The sequence below is a fragment of the Dendrobates tinctorius genome, unplaced genomic scaffold, assembly GCF_039654945.1.
Source record: "Dendrobates tinctorius isolate UK_male_01 unplaced genomic scaffold, ASM3965494v1 ptg000057l, whole genome shotgun sequence".
NCBI classification, from domain to species: Eukaryota; Metazoa; Chordata; class Amphibia; order Anura; family Dendrobatidae; genus Dendrobates; species Dendrobates tinctorius.
Window position 1 is genome coordinate 7,458,666 of NW_027361725.1, and position 20,699 is coordinate 7,479,364.

At 44.4% G+C, this 20,699-nt stretch overlaps 1 protein-coding gene across 1 annotated transcript in view; it reads right to left on the reverse strand.

Annotated features, from left to right (window-relative positions):
* LOC141091928 (cholesterol 24-hydroxylase-like) overlaps positions 1–20,699 on the reverse strand; it is a 67,896-nt gene that overhangs the window by 10,841 nt on the left and 36,356 nt on the right. Inside the window, exons 9-11 of the mRNA XM_073577715.1 lie at positions 7,434–7,518; positions 7,129–7,239; positions 6,323–6,411 (exon numbers count right to left, since the gene is read on the reverse strand). Coding sequence (XP_073433816.1) covers positions 6,323–6,411; positions 7,129–7,239; positions 7,434–7,518 — 285 coding nt within the window. The remainder of the gene's footprint in view (positions 1–6,322; positions 6,412–7,128; positions 7,240–7,433; positions 7,519–20,699) is intronic.

The following is a 20,699-nucleotide window of genomic DNA, read 5'->3' on the forward strand; positions in this document are numbered from 1 at the left end:
GTGTAAATGAGACCTAATAGTTTAATTCACCAAAACCACTTAAAAAATTGCAGCGAAAAATGCCGTTGCAATATCTGCAGCTTTCTTTTTTATATTCTTTCATTGCTTTCTACGGGTGAAAACACACTGAAAGAAGTGACACGCTGCAGATTTAAAAAGCGCTACAGTCCTGAAATTCAGTCAGACAAAAACAAGCGCATGCAGGAGATTTCAGAAATCTCATATGTTTTGCTGGCACTTTAAAAAGCCGCTCTTGGCCACATTCATATGCAGAATTTTTGCAGCCTTTTCTTCTGCAAATAAGAAGCTTACAGCATTTTACAGCACAAGCAATAGTGAGAGTTTCAGAAATCTCACACCCTTTTATTTTCTCCTGACTGAATTTCACACCTGCAGTGTTTTTAAATCTGCAGCGTGTCACTTCTTTCAGCAATTTTTTTCACCCGTAGAAAGCAATGAAAAACTTTTAGATAGGCTGCAAATGTCACAATGTTGTTTTTCGCTGTGGTTTTGGTGAATAAAACGAACTTTATTAAACATGTACTGTAGACAAAATGAATACTATACAAAAAAAAAACAGCAAAAGCTCTAAGGGTCTGTGTCCACAATCAGTAAACTGGATGCTGTGTACATCCGCAGCATCCAACCCGCAGCGGCCAGATGTTACAGCATAGTGGAGGGGATGAACACATGTGGAATCACCTGCATAAGATGGCAGCACTTTAGACGGAGCGCATGTCCGCTGCGTCCGAAGTGCTGCCATTTCCGAATCGTCTGCACATACCCTAAAAACGGGCATTTTGAAAGCAGTGTTTTTACTGCCAAGAGAGCTGGCTTTGGCAGCAAAAAAAAATGCACCAAAAACGCTGATTCAAATGCACACCTGTACTAGTACTATATATATGTATGGTTTACCCTTATTATTTCACATGGGAATTCATTTATTTCTATATAATAAATCCCCTGATTCAGCAGACAATATCCCTGTCTTGTGTCATCCAGACAGTAGTGACAGGAGGTCGCCCTGTGACATTACAAGCAGTGATCAGTGACTGTGGTCAGAGCTGATGCTGATCACTGCTGTATGTGTCTGTGAAGCCTGAGCCTACAGCAATCAGCACAGAGCTCTGGGACCACAGTGAGGAAATCACTGCACTCTGACCTGTTATTGCTGCTCTTACCAGGTTCTGTGGCTTCGCTTAGGCATATCCATTCTCAGGACAGTGCTAGGAGCAGCCATGATCAGGACTCAGGAGGAGACATACAGAGCTTCAGGCATCTTCCTGGCTGTCACTGTGCTGTAATCGGCCCCTCACTCTCAACTTTTAACCTAACTGCAGTGAGAAAGAGACAGGGGGCTCAAGGGGCTTTGCGAGAGACACTCCAAGACATCAGAGCAATGCACAGCATTATTCACTGCTGTACACTCTCTGGACACTTGGTAAATGGGCTGCAGATGCAGGGGGTCCCCTTTGTCGGTGGAGGCCCCAGGCATCTGCCTGGTCTGCCTGTCCCAAACGCCAGCCCTGATCCTGTGTTATCTACTGTATATAGAGGTTATTATCAGTCCTTGTACAGGAGGGGGAGGAGGTAAGCTGTGACATGACCTATTATGGTGGATCCTGAATTATCCACTGCATATAGAGGTTATCAGTCCTTGTACAGGAGGGGGAGGAGGTGAGCTGTGACATCACCTATTATGGTGTATCCTGAATTATCCACTGTATATTGAAGTTATCAGTCCTTGTACAGGAGGGGAGGAAGTAAGCTGTGACATCACCTATTATGGTGGATCCTGAATTATCTACTGTATATAGAGGTTATCAGTCCTTGTACAGGAGGGGGGAGGTAAGCTGTGACATCACTTATTATGGTGGATCCTGTGTTATCTACTGTATATAGAGGTTATCAGTCCTTGTACAGGAGGGGGAGGAGGTAAGCTGTGATATCACCTATTATGGTGGATTCTGTGTTATCTACTGTATATAGAGGTTATTATCAGTCGTTGTACAGGAGGGGGAGGAGGTAAGCTATGACATCACCTATTATGGTGGATCCTGAATTATCCACTGTATATAGAGGTTATCAGTCCTTGTACAGGAGGGGGGGAGGTAAGCTGTGACATCACCTATTATGGTGGATCCTGTGTTATCTACTGTATATAGAGGTTATTATCAGTCCTTGTACAGGAGGGGGAGGAGGTAAGCTGTGACATCACCTATTATGGTGGATCCTGTGCTATCTTCTGTATATAGAGGTTATTATCAGTCCTTGTACAGGAGGGGGAGGAGGTGATCTGTGACATCACCTATTATAGTGGATCCTGTCTTATCTACTGTATATAGAAGTGTTATCAGTCACGGTAGAGTAGGAGGAGGTGAGTTATGACATCACCGATTATGGTGGATCCTGTACTATCTGCTGTACATAGAGGTTATCAATCCTTGTACAGGAGAGGGGGAGGAGGTAAGCTGTGACATCATCTATTATGGTGGATCCTGTATTATCTGCTGTATATAGAGGTTATCAGTCCTTGTACAGGAAGGGGTGGAGGTGAGCTGTGACATCACCTATTATGGTGGATCCTGTGTTATGTACTGTATATAGAGGTGTTATCAGTCTTTGTACAGGAGGAGGAGGAGGTGAGCTGTGGCATCACCTATTATGGTGGATCTTGTGGTATGTACTGTATATAGAGGTTTTATCAGTCCTTGTACAGGAAGGGCAGGAGGTGAGCTGTGATATCACCTATTATGGTGCATCCTTTGTTATCTACTGTATATAGAAGTGTTATCAGTCCTTGTACAGGAGGAGGAGGTGAGCTGTGACATCACGTACTATGGTGGATCCTGTGTTATCTACTGTATATAGTGTTGTTAGCAGTCCTTGTGCAGGACGAAGAGGAGGTGAGCCGTGACATCACCTATTATAGTGGATCCTTCTTATCTACTGCATATAAAAGTGTTATCGGTCACTGTTAGAGGAGGAGGAGGTGAGCTGTGACATCACCTATTATGGTGGATCTTGTGGTATGTACTGTATATAGAGGTGTTATCAGTCCTTGTACAGGAGGGGTAGGAGGTGAGCTGTGACATCACCCATTATGGTGGATCCTGTGTTATCTACTGTATATAGAGGTTATCAGTCCTTGTACAGGAGGAGGATGTGAGCTGTGACATCACGTACTATGGTGAATCCTGTGTTATCTACTGTATATAGTGTTGTTAGCAGTCCTTGTGCAGGAAGAATAGGAGGTGAGCTGTGACTTCACCTATTTTAATGGATCCTGTCTTATCTGTTATGAATGGGTCACCGAGGAGGATAGCAGGCCAGGCTAAGCCACAGAAAACCAGAGAGGTTGGTAACTAAGCGGATGCAGACCTCTGATCCTGTCCCCACAACTAGCAGTAGCCGTGGAGCATACTTACGATGATCCTAGATGCCTCGGCACAGCCGGAGAGCTAACTAAGCATAAAGCAAGAAAGGGGAAATCTAAACTGCCCCGGAGCAGACCCCAAAGGAATAGATAGCCCTTAAACATATATTGTCGGTGAGACAATATGAAAACACAAACGCAGGCAGAAAAATAGACTGAGCAAACGATGGGGCCCACACTGACTAGACAGGACAGGAAGGAAAGACACTGTCTGCAATCACACATGTCTGATGCACAAAAACACGACTTCGCCCCCACTATATCAGCACTCTGGTATATTCTGAAAGCAAAGCAAAAAGAGACCAATATAAAAGGGGACAAAACAAACTGGCACATGCAGTAACATATGGGCGGTGATTCAGCAAAGCCCCAGCCGGAGCTAGCTGACCTACACAAAGCAGAGATAAACAAAACCAGATCAAATTCAAACAGAAAAGCAAGTGAACCACTTAGCTGAACATGCAGGGAAAGAGCAGGAGACTTCAGACCTCAGGAGGCACAGGAAAAAAAATCACCAGCAGGGATAGAGGGAGTCAGCTGTCTTAAATCCCAATCAGAAACCCCAGATCTCCAATCGCCTTCCTCATTATCACGTGGCAAGCCTCTGTCAATCAGATAAGCTCCACTACCTCCAGTAACCACCAGAGAGAGCCCAGAAAGAGAACTCTCAATCTGACCAGCTCCACTATCTTCAGTATTCACCAGAGGGAAGCCAGAGAGAGAATTCACAACACTTATCTACTGTATATAGAAGTGCTATCAGTCACTGTAGAGGAGGAGGAGGTGAGTTGTGACATCACCTATTGTGAATGGTGGATGCTGTGTTATCTACTATCTATAAAGGTGTTATCAGGAGGATGAGCAGGTGAGCTGTGACATCACCTATTGTGAATGGTGGATCCTTTGTTTTCTACCGTATATAGAGGTGTTATCAGTTATTGCACAGGAGGAGGAGGTGAGCTGTGACATCACCTTTTGTGAATGTTGGATCTTTTATTATCTACTGTATATGGAGGTGTTATCAGTCATTGTACAGGAGGAGGAAGATGTGAGCTGTGACACAACCTATTGTAAATGGTGGATCCTGTGTTACATACTGTATATAGAGGTGCTATCAGTCCTTGTACAGGAGGAGGAGGTGAGCTGTGATATCACCTACTATGGTGGATCCTGTCTTATCTATTTTATACAGAGGTGTTATCAATCATTGTACAGGAGGGGGAGGTGAGCTGTGACATCACCTATTGTGAATGTTGTATCTTGTGTTATCTACTGTATATAGAGGTGTTAGCAGTCATTGTACAGGAGGAGAAGGTGAGCTGTGACATCACCTAATGTGAAAGGTGGATCCTGTGTTATCCACTGTATATAGAGTTATCAGTCATTTTACAAGAGGAGGAAGACATGAGCTGTGACATCACTTATTATGGTGGATCCTGTGTTATTTACTTTATACAGAGGTGTTATCATTCATTGTACAAGAGGATGAGGAGGTGAGCTGTAACATCACCCATTGTGAATTGTGGATCTGGTGTTATCTACTGTATATAGAGTACCAAACTCTCCCCTCTCCAATCTGTCTTGAATGCTGCAGCCAGGATCATATTCCTCACCAATCGTTACACCGATGCCTCTACCTTGTGCCAGTCATTACATTGGCTACCCATCCACTCCAGAATTCAGTATAAACTTATTACCCTCACCCACAAAGCCCTCCATGGCTCAGCACCACCCTACATCTCCTCCCTTGTTTCAGTATACCACCCTACCCGCGCCCTCTGTTCTGCTGATGACCTGAGGTTAGCATCCTCAATAGTCAGAACCTCCCACTCCCGTCTCCAAGACTTTACACGTGCCTCACCAATTCTTTGGAATGTACTTCCCAGGTCAATACGATTAGTCCCCAATCCCCAAAATTTTAAGTGTGCCCTGAAAACGCATTTATTCAGACTGGCCTATCGCCTCAACACATTAACCTAATCTATCCCTGTGTGGCACAGCCAAAAGTTTTACCATAACCAGATTTCCCGCATCATGTTCCCACATGCTGTATGCATCCATTAGCCCTCTGTGTCTGTACTGTTACACACTTAACATTATGGCTGGTCCATACAATCAGGGCAACTGTTACCACCCACCTTTCGTGTCTACCTCTTTTCTCATAGACTGTAAGCTTGCGAGCAGGGCCCTCATTCCTCTTGGTATTTGTTATAATCTACTGTATGTGATTATTGTTATGCTGTAATGTTTATTGTCTGTACAAATCCCCTCTGAAATGTAAAGTGCTGCGGAATATGTCAGCGCTATAAAAATAACATTTATTATTATTATTATTATTATTATTATTATTATATTATATAGAGGTATTATCAGTCATTTTACAGGAGGAGGAAGACATGAGCTGTGACATCACCTATTGTAAATAGTGGAACCTGTGTTATGTCCTGTATATAGAGGTGTCACCAGTCACTGTACAGGAGGAGGATTTGATCTGTGTTCATCACCTATTATAAATGGGGGATCCTGTGTTATCTACTGTATATAGAGGTGTTAACAGTCATTATACTGGAGGGGGAATAGGTGAGCTGTGACGTCGCCTATTATGGTGGATCCTGTGTTATCTAGTGAAATGGTAGATCATACATTATATACTGTTTATAGAGGAGAGATGTTAAGGAGATGACTGCTGAAAGTGATGTGTCAATCTATTGGACAGTTTCAGGATTTTTCAGAAAATGTCAGGATTTTTTTATATAGAAAAATCCCACAAAATAATTTACAAATATAAATTTAACATAAAAATTAGATTTTAAACAATAGGTTCCTTTCTGAGGACACATTCCCGTTAAGATGAAAATATATATTTTATTATAGAGCCACACTTACTTAGGGGCATCAGGATGGAATCTATCAGGGTCAAAGTGCAAAGGATCTTTAAAATATTTCTCCATCCGACACATGATATATGTGTTAAACTAGAAATAAAAAGAGATTTTATTATATGATACCATCCTCACACTTATTCTAATTAGCAGTGAATAGCATTAGTGAAACTCACGGTAAAAAAGGGAATCCATAGCATATTATTTGTAAAATGTCAGGGAGACAGACCAAATTATATTTGTGGCGTTCTGTGAAATCACACCCACCAATTTCCAAAATTAGGGCACCGCTCACATTGGAAGACCACAGAACAAAGAAAGAATGCCACTTTATTATTTCTATCCCTAACTGTATCATCTGTATTTATGGTTTATTAAAGGGGTTTTGGGAAGCACTGGAGAGTATTCTTTATTATGGCAATTTTCAGCAATTAGTGTGTATTTGAAATGTTTTTATTGTCATTTAAGTGGCACTATCCCAGTGGGGCATCTTTATGGGAGTCTATGGAAAAAATGGGGAAAAAAATATGCATCTTGGAAATAAAAGGGGAAAAGATAACGGCACAAAAATGGAAACTGGCCATGATCGGAAGGGACAAACCCTTAAACACATTTAGGTACTATTCTTACTACATCTAGGACATACCAAAAGACCATTTTTACTTAGCATTGATAGTAAATTAGGTATATAAATTGAGATATTAGGAAAAGCACTAAGTATTGCCTCTCTTTGTACACTAAATATATAATATGGCATGAGGAAAGCTTTTTTTTAAGTGATAAACTTTACAATCTTATGTTTTCTCTTACCATTACATTAGATCCAGCAGGAATTCTCACTCCTTCAACAACTATTTCCTCTACTGAAAGCCTTGATGTTCCTGGTGCTGTTGGGTACAATCTCAAGGTTTCTTTTAAAACCTATAGAAGGAATATAATGAGTGACTCATATAAACCCTTTACAAGCAGCAATGTCCTCATTTATCCTTTTATTTATCAGTGTCTCGTGTAGCAAAAAGAACACACCCCACTTGTAAAATACTGACCTTATCCATTACTTGAACAGGAATATGTATATTGATTGTAAGCTCACAAGGACAAGAATCAATGAGTACCTGGGTCAAGTATCGCAGTTTTTTAAGATCTTCAAAAGCAACGTCTCGTTTAGAGCCAATAACTTCATCCACCTCAGCCTGGGCCCTAAGGAATCAGAAAATTCATGAGAATTATGAAAAAAGTCACCCTCGTCAAGCTGATTTTACAGTCTGTGAACATTACCTACAGAGAGGTGGATGTCTTTTAGTTAAATCAGAAACAAATTTTGACAATTGGGATGAATCTGACATAAACATAACTTGGAGACTGTGCTGACTCCCAATGGGTCACTAAAATACTGGTCATAAGGATTGTAACAAAGTGTCCCTGTGTAGACTGACGAGCAAAAGATTAACAATGTCTTGAACTTTCGATTTTCAGACTCCATATTTCACCATCTACTACCATTTTGAATGTGAGACTACCATCATTTTATAGACAATCATCTTGGCTATCTCTTACATAAATTTGACTTGCAACTATTTAGCATATGATTAGTTATGCAAATTCTTGTCATGTCACTACATTGCTGCTGCTTTGTTCCTAGATATCAAAATTATTTTTTTTATTATTATTTTGTTAGTATTTTATAAAACCACATTTGGCTTTCAATACTTCCTGAATCCTTCTAGACATGCTCTTGATCAGATTCACTGATATCTGATCCCAGGTCTCTTCTCAAAGTTGGTGCATACTGTTCGACTCACTTGGATATGTATACAGTGTTCCCAATCTTCCACTGTCCATTTTTTGTACTTTTTTGCCAACTTGAGCAGACATTTCTTATGACAATATTGAAGTTCAGGCTTCTTCACCTTTTTTCAGACCACCATTTCAGACTTGTGTAATGTGCGTCACATGGTGCTTGCATGATTGGGATCTAAGTATTACGAAGCATATGAGCCATCTCCACTGCCGTGTTTGCAGCGCCAGAACTGATAGAACTTGTGTTAAGCCGACTTGTTGACTCTGATGTTTTACCTGAACGGTCACCACTTGGCTTTTAAATGGATGGACAGACATCATTTCGTATTCTTCCACAGTTGACAGTCTAAGGCCCAAAACCTGGAGTAGGCAGTGAAGTCATTGTCTCATTCTCTCCTAAGAAGAAGAGGACAGTCAGGGAAGAGCAAGAGGGAATGGTGGCGGGCCTCAGGAAAGCTGGATTGCCGGACAGGGAGTCCCTAGTGCCAACAGAAGTTGTTGAGGTGGGGACAGTTTTGGCAGATTGGAGGCAGGACCTTGAAGCGCAATGTTTAACGGGAACATCAACCGGAGAGGGCTCTGCCCCATCTTGTATGCCGTAGCTGTATGTTTCTGAACTATATAGTAAAACCGAACCTGTTGAATCAGACTTAAGGTCTCCTGGTGTGTGTTTTACTAATTCTATTCCCAAGAGCAGAGATGTAACAGAGGCCATTGGCCTACAAGTAAGAGCAGAGCGCAACAACACTCATCATCACTCATGGGAAAAAAATATCTGTACACAGGGTGAATAAAAGTCAAAGCCAGACCATAGTATCGGCCCTGATCCCCCCTTTAAATGGTGCTGCGAGCAGTAACAGCAGAAAAAACAGTGAACCTATGACCTTAAAGGCGAACAAGATGGTGGACAGTGATACAAACTCCAAGATGGTGGACGGCAGCATGAGTCCCATGATGATGACGGCTGGTGGTCCAAAGCAGAGAGGTTCGACCCATTGTGGGAGTGGATGTCTGAAGTCATGAAGATAAAGTGCCCAGCCCACTGGAGTGATAATCTCAAGGATAAGGTGTGCCGGAGACAAGCTCCAATCAAGTAGAGGTGGAACATCGCAGATTGAGATGCAATCCAATAAGCAAAGTAGCCCATTGGGTGAGAAACAACGAGCGAAGGAGGTGTGTCTGGAGAGAGAGTCACAGGGAATGATAGAAGAGGTGGCAGATGAGTCACTGGTACGGCCCCTGAAAGGGCGGAGCAAATTGGGCAAAAAGTGAGCTGAGAGTAACTGGCAGATGCCAATTTGTTTACAGCACAGGACCCACAGACGCCCGTGAAGACCCCACAGTGATGGACCACGTAAGCAGAAGAAGCAGCGAAACAAAAGAAATGGAAGTATCCTTCGATGAAGAGATTATCCACCTTGCAACCTCTGGGCCGCAGCAGGAGACACCGCTGTCTATATCCATTCAGTGGCAGGCGACCCCGAAGCTGAAGGTGGGCCTGTATCAACATGAGATCCAGTTAGTCTACTGGAGCTGGATGCCTGAGGAAGACCAGATGCCGGTAATGGAGAACGTTCCCCCACCAAGTCAGACTGATCCTGTTAGGCCGACCGCATTGCATGTGAGAGAAGGGACGTTGGAAGAGAGAGAAGCCACGAAACCTGCACTTATTCCCTAAAAGAAGGCTCGATCCAAGAGGTTCGACTGGAATGATGGGAGGCAGGACACCTCAACTCCAGTGAGGCGGGCATCAAGGGGAATCCTATGGCTGCAGGAGATGCCCAATGTCATTAAGGAGTGGATGAGAACAGAATCACTGGCCTGGGAGTGTCTCACAGGGCTGAAGCGAGACCTGTTCGAGGAAAAGTGTACAGAGGGCCGGTTGGTCGATTTTAACTACATCAAGGGCTTTGGTTTCATAAAGAGCAAGGGACAGGTGATGAGGTGCATGTTAACTGGGTTAAGGTGAAGAAGGACACTTTGCCTTACTGCCTACACAGTCTTTATGTAGGTGAGAAAATCCTGTTCTGCAAAGTGTGGTGCCTCAAAGGTTGGTACGTGTTGGAGGTAACCCACTCCGCGACCAGTAAAGAAGTTGAAAAATGGAAGAAGGAGGATGATGTCGAAAGGCAACACCGGCACCAGTGCTACAACCTACCAGTGGAACCCATGTTCCAGGAGCAGAAGGGAGACAAGCAAAAGTGCCGCAAATAGGATGCAGGTACCCAGACTCCCGTTTGGGCCAAGGAAAAGAAGAAGAAACGTCCTGGTGCCAAAATATCCCATGTAGCCGGTACCGGTACTAATATTTGCCTTTCAGGGAACACCTAAGCACAGGTGTTACTGACAAGGACAGGTCTCCTGCAGGATGACCATGGGAAGTGGCAGTATACTGAACACCCGTGCAGCTGGAAGCGACCTCCATCTCTAGACTCCTATGTTACAAGGCAAGGCTACCCCTTTTCCCCTTTATTGTTTACTATCATTATGGAACCTCTGGCGGAAACTATAACAGCTAATAGTTTTATTAAAAGCATTTATGCAAGTAACAGACAGCATAAGATTGGCCTTTGTGCCTTTGTGTAGATGACACCATAGTCACAGTAACAGATCCAATTGGCTCCCTGCGTGAAACCAAAAAAAATAAAAGCTCTTTTCTCTCATATATCATACTACAAGATAGGCCTTATTGTTCTTAAGTCAGGGTCACTCGGACCCAGGGAAATCCAACTGCTCAAGGAGTTTACCTCAGTGATTCAAATTTGGTGGTCCGTTGCTGCATTGTTGCCCAGTTAAAAGAACATGGACACTCGTTCCAAGGTCCCAACCCAGTGTGGCCCACAAACAGAAAGAGAAAAGACATCGTGTACAGGAGAATAAAAGGGTAAGGGTAAGAATTAAGACTGTTGATGTAAGAGAATGGTCAGCCATAATATACTGAGCGGCCATGATGAACCAGGCATCCATCTTGTGAAAGTTAGGATACAGACTCAACTTTTACAAAAGAACTAATAAAATGTACTTTGAAATGGAGTATGTAAAATGACATCATGTCTGTTAGCAGACCTGGCAGGCGAGCAAAAAGAAGAATTGGATCAATAGGGGAATAGGGTTAACAAATATATGGTCAATGTGTGTATATGTGATATTGTTGGTAGAGAACAAACTCATTAAAATGGCAAATGCATGAATTTATTTATCAAACCTGGAAGCAGTGATAAGATTAAGGACAGTAGCTATAGACAACAATGATTTTTATGGGTTTTAATGTTGTTTGGGGATACGTTAATTAATGTCTTCATATTATGTCATTATATTCTTTGTTCTAAACCACATGGATCTCTAGAATTATCATGAAAACGCCCTCTGCGGAAAAATGCAGCTTTCTCTGTTTGTATTATGTATAAGAAGCCCCTATTACTGTTTCTCGGGGCCATTCCACCGCTATTATGCCGCTGTGGCACACCATGGCCAGGGCTGGAGCCTTTTCATCGCCAGACCTCTCAGCAAATCTTCGCCCGTCTGAATTCCTGTTTTGTGCCTGCATGCTTTAGCTCCACTGACTATCTGTACCTGTTCTGCCATATATCTCCTAATAAACTTCAACCTCAGCTTGATAAGAAGATCGTCTGCATATTTTTCCCAGCTCTTCCAGCTTTCAGTAAGAACTTTTGCTTACAGTTGAATTTCATTGAAGTATGCGATAATTTTGTGTTCTTAAGCTTGCAGAGTTCGATATGGTCGAGGACGGCCATCATTTACTGTGCAAGCATGTAAGAGGGTGAGCAGTAGCTTATGAAGACGTGATGGCAAGTTGGTTGAATTTTATAAAACTGTATTGTTTGCATATGTTATATATACAGGGAAGGAAATAATTACCGTATTTGATCCCTGCTGATTTTGTAAGTTTTCCAACTGACAAAGACATGAACAGTCTATAATTTTAAGTGTAGGTTAATTTTAACATTGAGGGATGGAATATCAAAAATAAAATCCAGAAAATCACATTGTATAAATTATATAAATTTATTTGCATTTTGCAGTGAAAAATAAGTATTTGATCCCCTACTGAGCATGAAGAGTTTTGTCTCCTACAGACCAGCTAGATGCTCCTAATCAAATCCTTACCTGCATTAAGGACAGCTGTCTTACATAGTCACCTTTATAAAAGACTCTTGTCCACAGACTCAATTAATCAGTCAGAGTCTAACCCCTTCAACATGGGCATGACCAAAGAGCTTTCTAAGGATGTCATGGACAAGATCATAGACCTGCACAAAGCTGGAATGGGCTACAAAACCATAAGTAAGACACTTGGTGAGACAACTGTTGGTGCAATAGTAAGAAAATGGAAGAAATACAAAATGACTGTCAATCGACATCGATCTGGGACACCATGCAAAATCTCATTTTGTGGGGTGTCCATGATCATGAGGAAGGTAAGAGATCAGCCTAAAAGTACATGCGGGGGAACTTGTTAATGATCTTAAGGTAGCTGGGACCACGCTGACCAAGAAAACCATTGGTAACACATTACTCTGTAATGGTTTAAAATCCTGCAGTGCCCTCAAGGTCCCCATGCTCAAGAAGGCACATGTGCAGGCCCATCTGAAGCTTGCCAATGAACATTTGGATGATTCTGTGAGTGATTGGGAGAAGGTGCTGTGGTCAGATGAGACAAAAATGTAACTATTTGGCATTAACTCAACTTGCTGTGTTTGGAGGAAGAGAAATGATGCCTATGACCCAAAGAACACCATCCCCACTCTCAAGTATGGAGGTGGATATATTATGTTTTGGGAGTGTTTCTCTGCTTGGGGCACAGGACTACTTCACCGCATCAATGTGAGAATGGATGGAGCCATGTACCTTAAAATCCTGAGTGACAACCTCCTTCCCTCCGCCAGGATATTAAAAATGGGTCACTGCTGGGTCTTCCAGCAAGACAATGACCCAAAACATACAGCCAAGGCAACAAAGGAGTGGCTCAAAAAGAAGCACATTAGGGTCATGGAGTGGCCTAGCCAGTCTCCAGTCCTTAATCCCATAGAAAACCTATGGAGGGAATTGAAGCTCTGAATTGCCACGCAACAGACTCAAAATCTTAATGATTTAGAGATGATCTGCAAAGAGGAGTGGACAAAATTCCTCCTGACATGGGCGCAAACCTCATCATCAACTACAAAAAAGTCTGACTGTTGTGCTTGCCAACAAGGGTTTTGACACCAAGCATTAAGGTGTTACGGCCGCCATGGCCACCTCCTCTCATACTCACCTTCCCGCTCCAGCGTCGCAGCCTTCCTCGGGTCGGGGCTCCGCAGCCTTCCTCGGGTCGGGGCTCATGCCATCTGACAGGCCCACGGCCAACGGCGTCTCTGCGCTCTGTGCACATGAGCCGAAAGCCGCGGATTCGTGTCATCCCCTCTCCTTGAGCTCCGGAAGCACCTCCAGACCAATGGGAGCTTGTGGCCAGGTATATAAAACCGCCCTCCTTTAATGGAGGCGCCTGATCTTAGTATAGCACAAGCATTAGGCCTGGTTACTTCTTTGCTTGCATTACCTAGTTTTCTCCCTGGTTGTCTCCCCAGCTCTGTCCTAGCCGTGCCCGCCTGTCCTGTGTTCTTGCCATGCCAGCCTTTCCTATGTCTCAGCCATGCTCACCTGTCCTGTGTTCCAGCTGTGCACTGACCACCTATCCTGTGTCCTAGCTGTGCCCGCCTGTCCTGTGTCTCAGCCATGTCCACCTGCTCTGTGTCTCAGCCGTGCCTCCTGTGTCTCGCTCCGGGTTCCCTCCGTTCCAGCTCAGTCCTGCCGTTCTGAGGTCCCTCCTAGTCCACCAGTCCCACTTCTGTTGTTCCTCCCGTACCCCGCTCAGCTCCGATACCCCGTGCTCTCTCTGTCCTGTAGAGGGGCTTTCAGCTTCCCTAAAGAGCCACCTCTCTTGGTACTGGCTATCGTGGTACTCGAACCCCAGGGCCTGCTCCTAACGATCCCTGTATAGGGGTCGGCTCCACCTGGTCCACTCGCCTGGGGGCCTCGGGTGCCAAGATCCAGAGGGTCCACTCTTGGAGACCTGCCTTGCCAAGCCGTAATATAAGTCTTGTTTGCCAGAGGGATCAAATACTTATTTCTCACTACAAAAAGGAAATAAATTTATATAATTTATACAATGTACTTTTCTGGACTTTATTTTTGATATTCTATTTCTCAATATTAAAATTAACTTATCCTTAAAATTATAGACTTCTCATTTCATTGTCAGTGGGTAAACTTACAAATCAGCAAGGGATCACATAATTATTTCCTTCACTGCTCAAAAATATAAAGGGAACATTTAAACAACAGAATATAACTCCAAGTAAATCAAACTTCTGTTAAATTAAACTGTCTACTTAGGAAGCAACACTGATTGACAATCAATTTCACATGCTGTTGTGCAAATGGAATAGACAACAGATGGAAATTATTGGCAATTATCAAGACACCCTCAATAAATGAGTGGTTCTGCAGGTGGGGACCACAGACCACATCTCAGTACCAATGCTTTCTGGCTGATGTTTTGGCCAATTTTGAATGTTGGTTGTGCTTTCAAACTCGTGGTAGCATGAAACGGATTTTACAACTCACACAAGTGGCTCAGGTAGTGCAGCTCATCCAGGATGGCACATCAATGCGAGCTGTGGCAAGGTTTGCTGTGTCTGTCAGCATAGTGTCCATAGGCTGGAGGTGCTACCAGGAGGCAGGCCAGTACACCAGGAGACGTAGAGGGGCCATAGGAGGGCAACAACCCAGCAGCAGGACCGCTACCTCCACCTTTGTGCAAGGAGGAACAGGAAGAGTACTGCCAGAGCCCTGCAAAATGACCTCCAGCAGGCCACAAATGAGCATGTGTCTGCACAAACAGTTAGAAACTGACTCCATTAGGATGGTCTGAGTGCCCGACATCCACAAATGGGGGTTGTTGTCACAGCATAACACCGTGCAGGAGGCTTGGCATTTTCCACAGAAAATCAGGATTGGCAAATTCGCCACTGGCACCCTGTGCTCTTCACAGATGAAAGCAGGTTCACACTGAGCACATGTGACAGATGTGACTGAGTCTGGAGATGTCGTGGAGAGAGATCTGCTGACCGCAACATCCTTCAGCATGACCGGTTTGGCAGTGGGTCAGTAATGGTTTGGGGTGGCATTTCTCTGGAGCGCCCTCCAGTTGCTCGCCAGAGGTTGCCTGACTGCCATTAGGTACCGAGATGAGATCCTCAGACCCCTTGTGAGATCATATGCTGGTGCGGTTGGCCCTGGGTTCCTCCTAATGCAGGACAATGCCAGACCTCATGTGGCTGGAGTGTGTCAGCAGTTCCTGCAAGATGAAGGCATAAAAACTATGGACTGTATAGTCGAAGAAGAAAAAATGCAGCACTCACCAGTTTAACTGAAAAGCTGTGCGGGTCCGGTAGAAGCATGTAATCCCGAAACGGCCGTTGTCTGGCACCTCCCTCCCCCAGCATTCCTCTAGCGTCCTGCATGTCCATAAACCTGTCGATGGAATTTATGTGAAGTAAAAGACGCACAGTTTTTCAGTTCAACTGGTGAGTGCTGCATTTTTTTCTTCTTCGACTATACATTGGATGATTCATGTTTGTTCATGCAAGCACCTCCGTTTTTTGACTGAATTGCATACGGCAATACTTCAGATAAATAGCTCCATCTGTTAATGTGGTGATTTGTGTGCCCTAGTTTGCCGTTAATCTGTTTGCTTTTCTTCTAAAGCTATGGACCGGCCCGCCCTGTTATGATTGGGTCACTGAGGAGGAAAACAAAACCAAACTAAGTCACAGAAAACCAGAGAGGTTGGTATCTAAGCGGATTGCAGACCCCTGATCCTAACCACAACACCTAGAAGTAGCCGTGGAGCGTACCTACGATGATTCTAGACGCATCGTCACAGCCGGAGGACTAAATAAGCCTAAAGCAAGAAAAGGGGAAATCTAAACTGCCCCAGAGCAGACCCCAAAGGAATAGACAGCCCCCACACATGTATTGACGGTGAAACAAGATGAAAACACAAACACAGGTAGGAAAACAGGCTGAGCAAACGATGGGGTCCACACTAACTAGAAAGGACAGGAAAGGAAATATACTGTCTGCAATCACGCCAAAGAAACCCTGCAAAAATATCCAACACTTCTGACAGCAATAAAAACCCTGAAGTCACTAGACTTCACTCACTATATCAGCACTCTGGCATATTCTGAGAACAGAGCATAAAGAGGCCAATCTAATAAGGGACAAAAAAGCAAACTGGCACATTCAGTGACATAAGAATGGAAATTCAGCACAGCCCCAGCCGGGGCTGGCTAAGCACGCAAAAACTGAATAGACCAAACCAAATGAAGTGTGAACAACAGCAGAGAACACTTAGCTTGAGAAGGCAGGAACTGAACTGGAAACTAGTACCTCAGGAGGCAGGAAAAAATCACCAGCATGGGAAAAGGGAGTCGGCTGTCTTAAATCCAGTCTGAGACTCCAGATGTCCAATCCTCGTCCTCATTATCAGGTGGTAGGTCTCTGTTAATTAGATCAGCTTCATTACCTCCTGCCACCAGCAGAGGGAGCCCGGAAAGAGAACTCACGACTCCTCTGTCAACACAACCAGCTCCTTCACCAGAAACCAGAGGCAAATTTGCAACTGGAATATTTCATTCAGAGATATCTAGGATGTGGCATTTTAGTGTTCCCTTTATTTTTTTGAGTAGCATATATATATATATATAATAGATGGAGGCCCGATGCTATCGCATTGGGAGGGCGGTAATGTCACAATGGGGGCTGCCTTTGCAGCGTTGAGAATCTCTTCCCCCATGTGCTCACCCACCTATCCACTCTCTCTTTCCCCATGTGCTGACTTCTCCCATCTGTGCTCTCTTCTTTGACCTGTCTACCCCATGTGCTATCCCCCTTGTCTGCTGTCTCTTTCCTTCCTGTGCTGTATTCTCCCCTCATGTGCTGTCCTGTTTGAGCTGTCTCACACCTGTGCTTTATCTCTCTTACCCCTGTGTCTGACTGTGTACAGAACATACCCCAGCTCCTGGGCAGGGGAGGAAGCAAAATACAATACTGACATTACATCAGGAGATCGCAGAGGATACATTTGTGAGGTAAAATATAGTTTAAAACAGGGGCAGACACAGACTGTAGTGGGCCCCTGTGCAAGAAATTTTTCGGGTCCCCCCTTACTAGCAGCAGATCCGGCAGACTTCCGCACCTCTGCTGCCTAACTGGCGACTTGTGGCACCGATCCGGCAAGCCCCTTTCATTCTCTATCGGGCTTGTGGCCGGCCACGGCAAGTGCAGTTGTGCTAGATCCGCGTTACATGGTGCCACTAAAATATACAGCGAATATGCTGCGTTTTTTAGAGCGGGAAAATCTACACAAAGTTGGATATAATATCTGTAGGGTGCTGCTGGGCTGTATTTATTATTTGCCAGTTGCAGCCTCCAAATAATATATATAGCCCACTAGCCCAGCATTTCCTCTAGTTGTTAATATATACAGCCCAGTACAGTCTCCAAATAAAATATGGTATACAGCCGAGCATAGCCTTCAGTTAATATATACAGCCCAGCACAGCCTTCAGGTAATATATACAGCCAACCACAGCCTCCAGGTGATATATACAGCCCAGCACAGCCTCCAGTTAATATATACAGCCCAGCACAGCTCCAGTTAATATATACAGTACAGCAACAGCCTTCAGATAATATATACAGCGCCCAGCACAGACTCCAGGAAATATATAATACAGCCCAGCAAAGCCTCCAGTTAATATATACAGTTCAGCATAGCTTTAAGGTAATAGATACAGTCCAGCATAGCCTTCAGGTAATATACACAGCCTCCAGGTGACATACAGTTGTGGCCAAAAGTATTGACACCCCTGCAATTCTGTCAGATAATACTCAGTTTCTTCCTGAAAATGATTGCAAACACAAATTCGTTGGTATTATTATCTTAATTTAATTTGTCTTAAATGAAAAAACACAAAAAGAATTGTCCTAAAGCCAAATTGGATATAATTCCACACCAAACATAAAAAAGAGGGTGGACAAAAGTATTGGCACTGTTCGAAAAATCATGTGATGCTTCTCTAATTTGTGTAATTAACAGCACCTGTAACTTACCTGTGGCACCTAACAGGTGTTGGCAATAACTAAATCACACTTGCAGCCAGTTGTACCACATTGAGCATGGAGAAAAGAAAGAAGACCAAAGAACTGTCTGAGGATTTGAGAAACCAAATTGTGAGGAAGCGTGAGCAATCTCAAGGTTACAAGTCCATCTCCAAAGACCTGAATGTTCCTGTGTCTACCGTGCACAGTGTCATCAAGAAGTTTAAAGCCCATGGCACTGTGGCTAACCTCCCTAGATGTGGACGGAAAAGAAAAATTGACAAGAGATTTTAACGCAAGATTGTGCGGATGTTGGATAAAGAACCTCAACTAACATCCAAACAAGTTCAAGCTGCCCTGCAGTCCGAAGGTACAACAGTGTCAACCCGTACTATCCGTCGGCGTCTGAATGAAAAGTGACTGTATGGTAGGAGACCCAGGAAGACCCCACTTCTTACCCCGAGACATAAAAAAGCCAGGCTGGAGTTTGCCAAAACTTACCTGAAAAAGCCTAAAACGTTTTGGAAAAATGTTCTCTGGTCAGATGAGACAAAAGTAGAGCTTTTTGGGCAAAGGCATCAACATAGAGTTTACAGGAGAAAAAAAGAGGCATTCAAAGAAAAGAACACGGTCCCGACAGTCAAACATGGCTGAGGTTCCCTGATGTTTTGGCGTTGCTTTGCTGCCTCTGGCACTGGACTGCTTGACCGTGTGCATGGCATTATGAAGTCAGAAGACTACCAACAAATTTTGCAGCATAATGTAGGGCCCAGTGTGAGAAAGCTGGGTCTCCCTCAGAGGTCATGGGTCTTCCAGCAGGACAATGACCCAAAACACACTTCAAAAAACACTAGAAAATGGTTTGAGAGAAAGCACTGAGGACTTCTAAGGTGGCCAGCAATGAGTCCAGACCTGAATCCCATAGAACACCTGTGGAGAGATCTAAAAATGGCAGTTTGGAGAAGGCACCCTTCAAATATTAGGGACCTGGAGCAGTTTGCCAAAGAAGAATGGTCTAAAATTCCAGCAGAGCATTGTAAGAAACTCATTGATGGTTATCAGAAGCGTTTGGTCGCAGTTATTTTGGCTAAAGGTTGAGCAACCAAGTACTAGGCTGAGGGTGCCAATACTTTTGTCTGGCCCATTTTTGGAGTTTTGTGTGAAATGATCAATGTTTTGCTTCATTCTCTTTCGTGTTTTTTCATTTAAGACAAATTAAATGAAGATAATAATACCAAAGAATTTGTGTTTGCAATCATTTTCAGGAAGAAGCTGAGTATTATCTGACAGATTTGCAGTGGTGTCAATACTTTTGGCCACAACTGTATACAGGCCAGCATAGCCTCCACTCCAAGTAATATATACAGTTCAGCATAGCTTTATGGTAATAGATACAGTCCAGCATAGCCTTCAGGTAATAGATATAGCCCAGCATAGCCTCTATATAATATATATAGCCCAAGACAGCCTCCAGGTAATATACAGTATATAGGCACCCCCATTTCCCTTTGTTTCATAATGCTCTCCACCAAATGCAGTCTACTTTTGGCATAGTGCTTCTCGCCCTATATGGCACCCCCAGTTTATGCTGCTTCTCCCCATGTGCCCCCCCCCCCAGTTTATGCTGCTTCTCCCCCTATGTGGGCCACCTGATTCAGGTTTCTTCTCCTCCCATGAGCTGCCCCATTCATGAGCAGCCAAGCATCTCTCCCAGGGGCCCAACATTCATGAGCAGCCAAGCATCTCCCCTAGGGCCCCCCATTCATTAGCAGCCAAAGCCATGCTTCTCCCCAGGCCAGGGCCCCCCCATTCATGAGCAGCCAGGCCATGCTTCTCCCCAGGCCAGGGGCCCCCCATTCATGAGCAGCCATACTTCACCCCAGGGGCCCCCCTATTCATGAGCAGCCAATGCCATGCTTCTCCCCAGGCCAGGCCCCCCCCATTCATGAGCAGCCATGCTTCTCCCCAGGGGCCCAACATTCATGAGCAGCCAAGCATCTCCCCTAGGGCCCCCCATTCATTAGCAGCCAAAGCCATGCTTCTCCCCAGGACAGGGCCCCCCCCATTCATGAGCAGCCAGGCGATGCTTCTCCCCAGGCCAGGGGCCCCCCCATTCATGAGCAGCCATGCTTCACCCCAGGGGCCCCCCTATTCATGAGCAGCCAAGGCCATGCTTCTCCCCAGGCCAGGCCCCCCCATTCATGAGCAGCCATGCTTCTCCCCAGGGCCCCCCCCTTCATGAGCAGCCAAGGCCATGTTTCTCCCCAGGCCAGGCCCCCCTTTCATGAGCAGACAGGCCATGCTTCTTCCAAGGCCACAGGCCCCCCATTCATGATCAGCCAGGTCATCATGCTTCAGTTCTCCCCCAGGATGGAGTCCCCCAAAATCATGCCTGCCATGCTTCAGTTTTC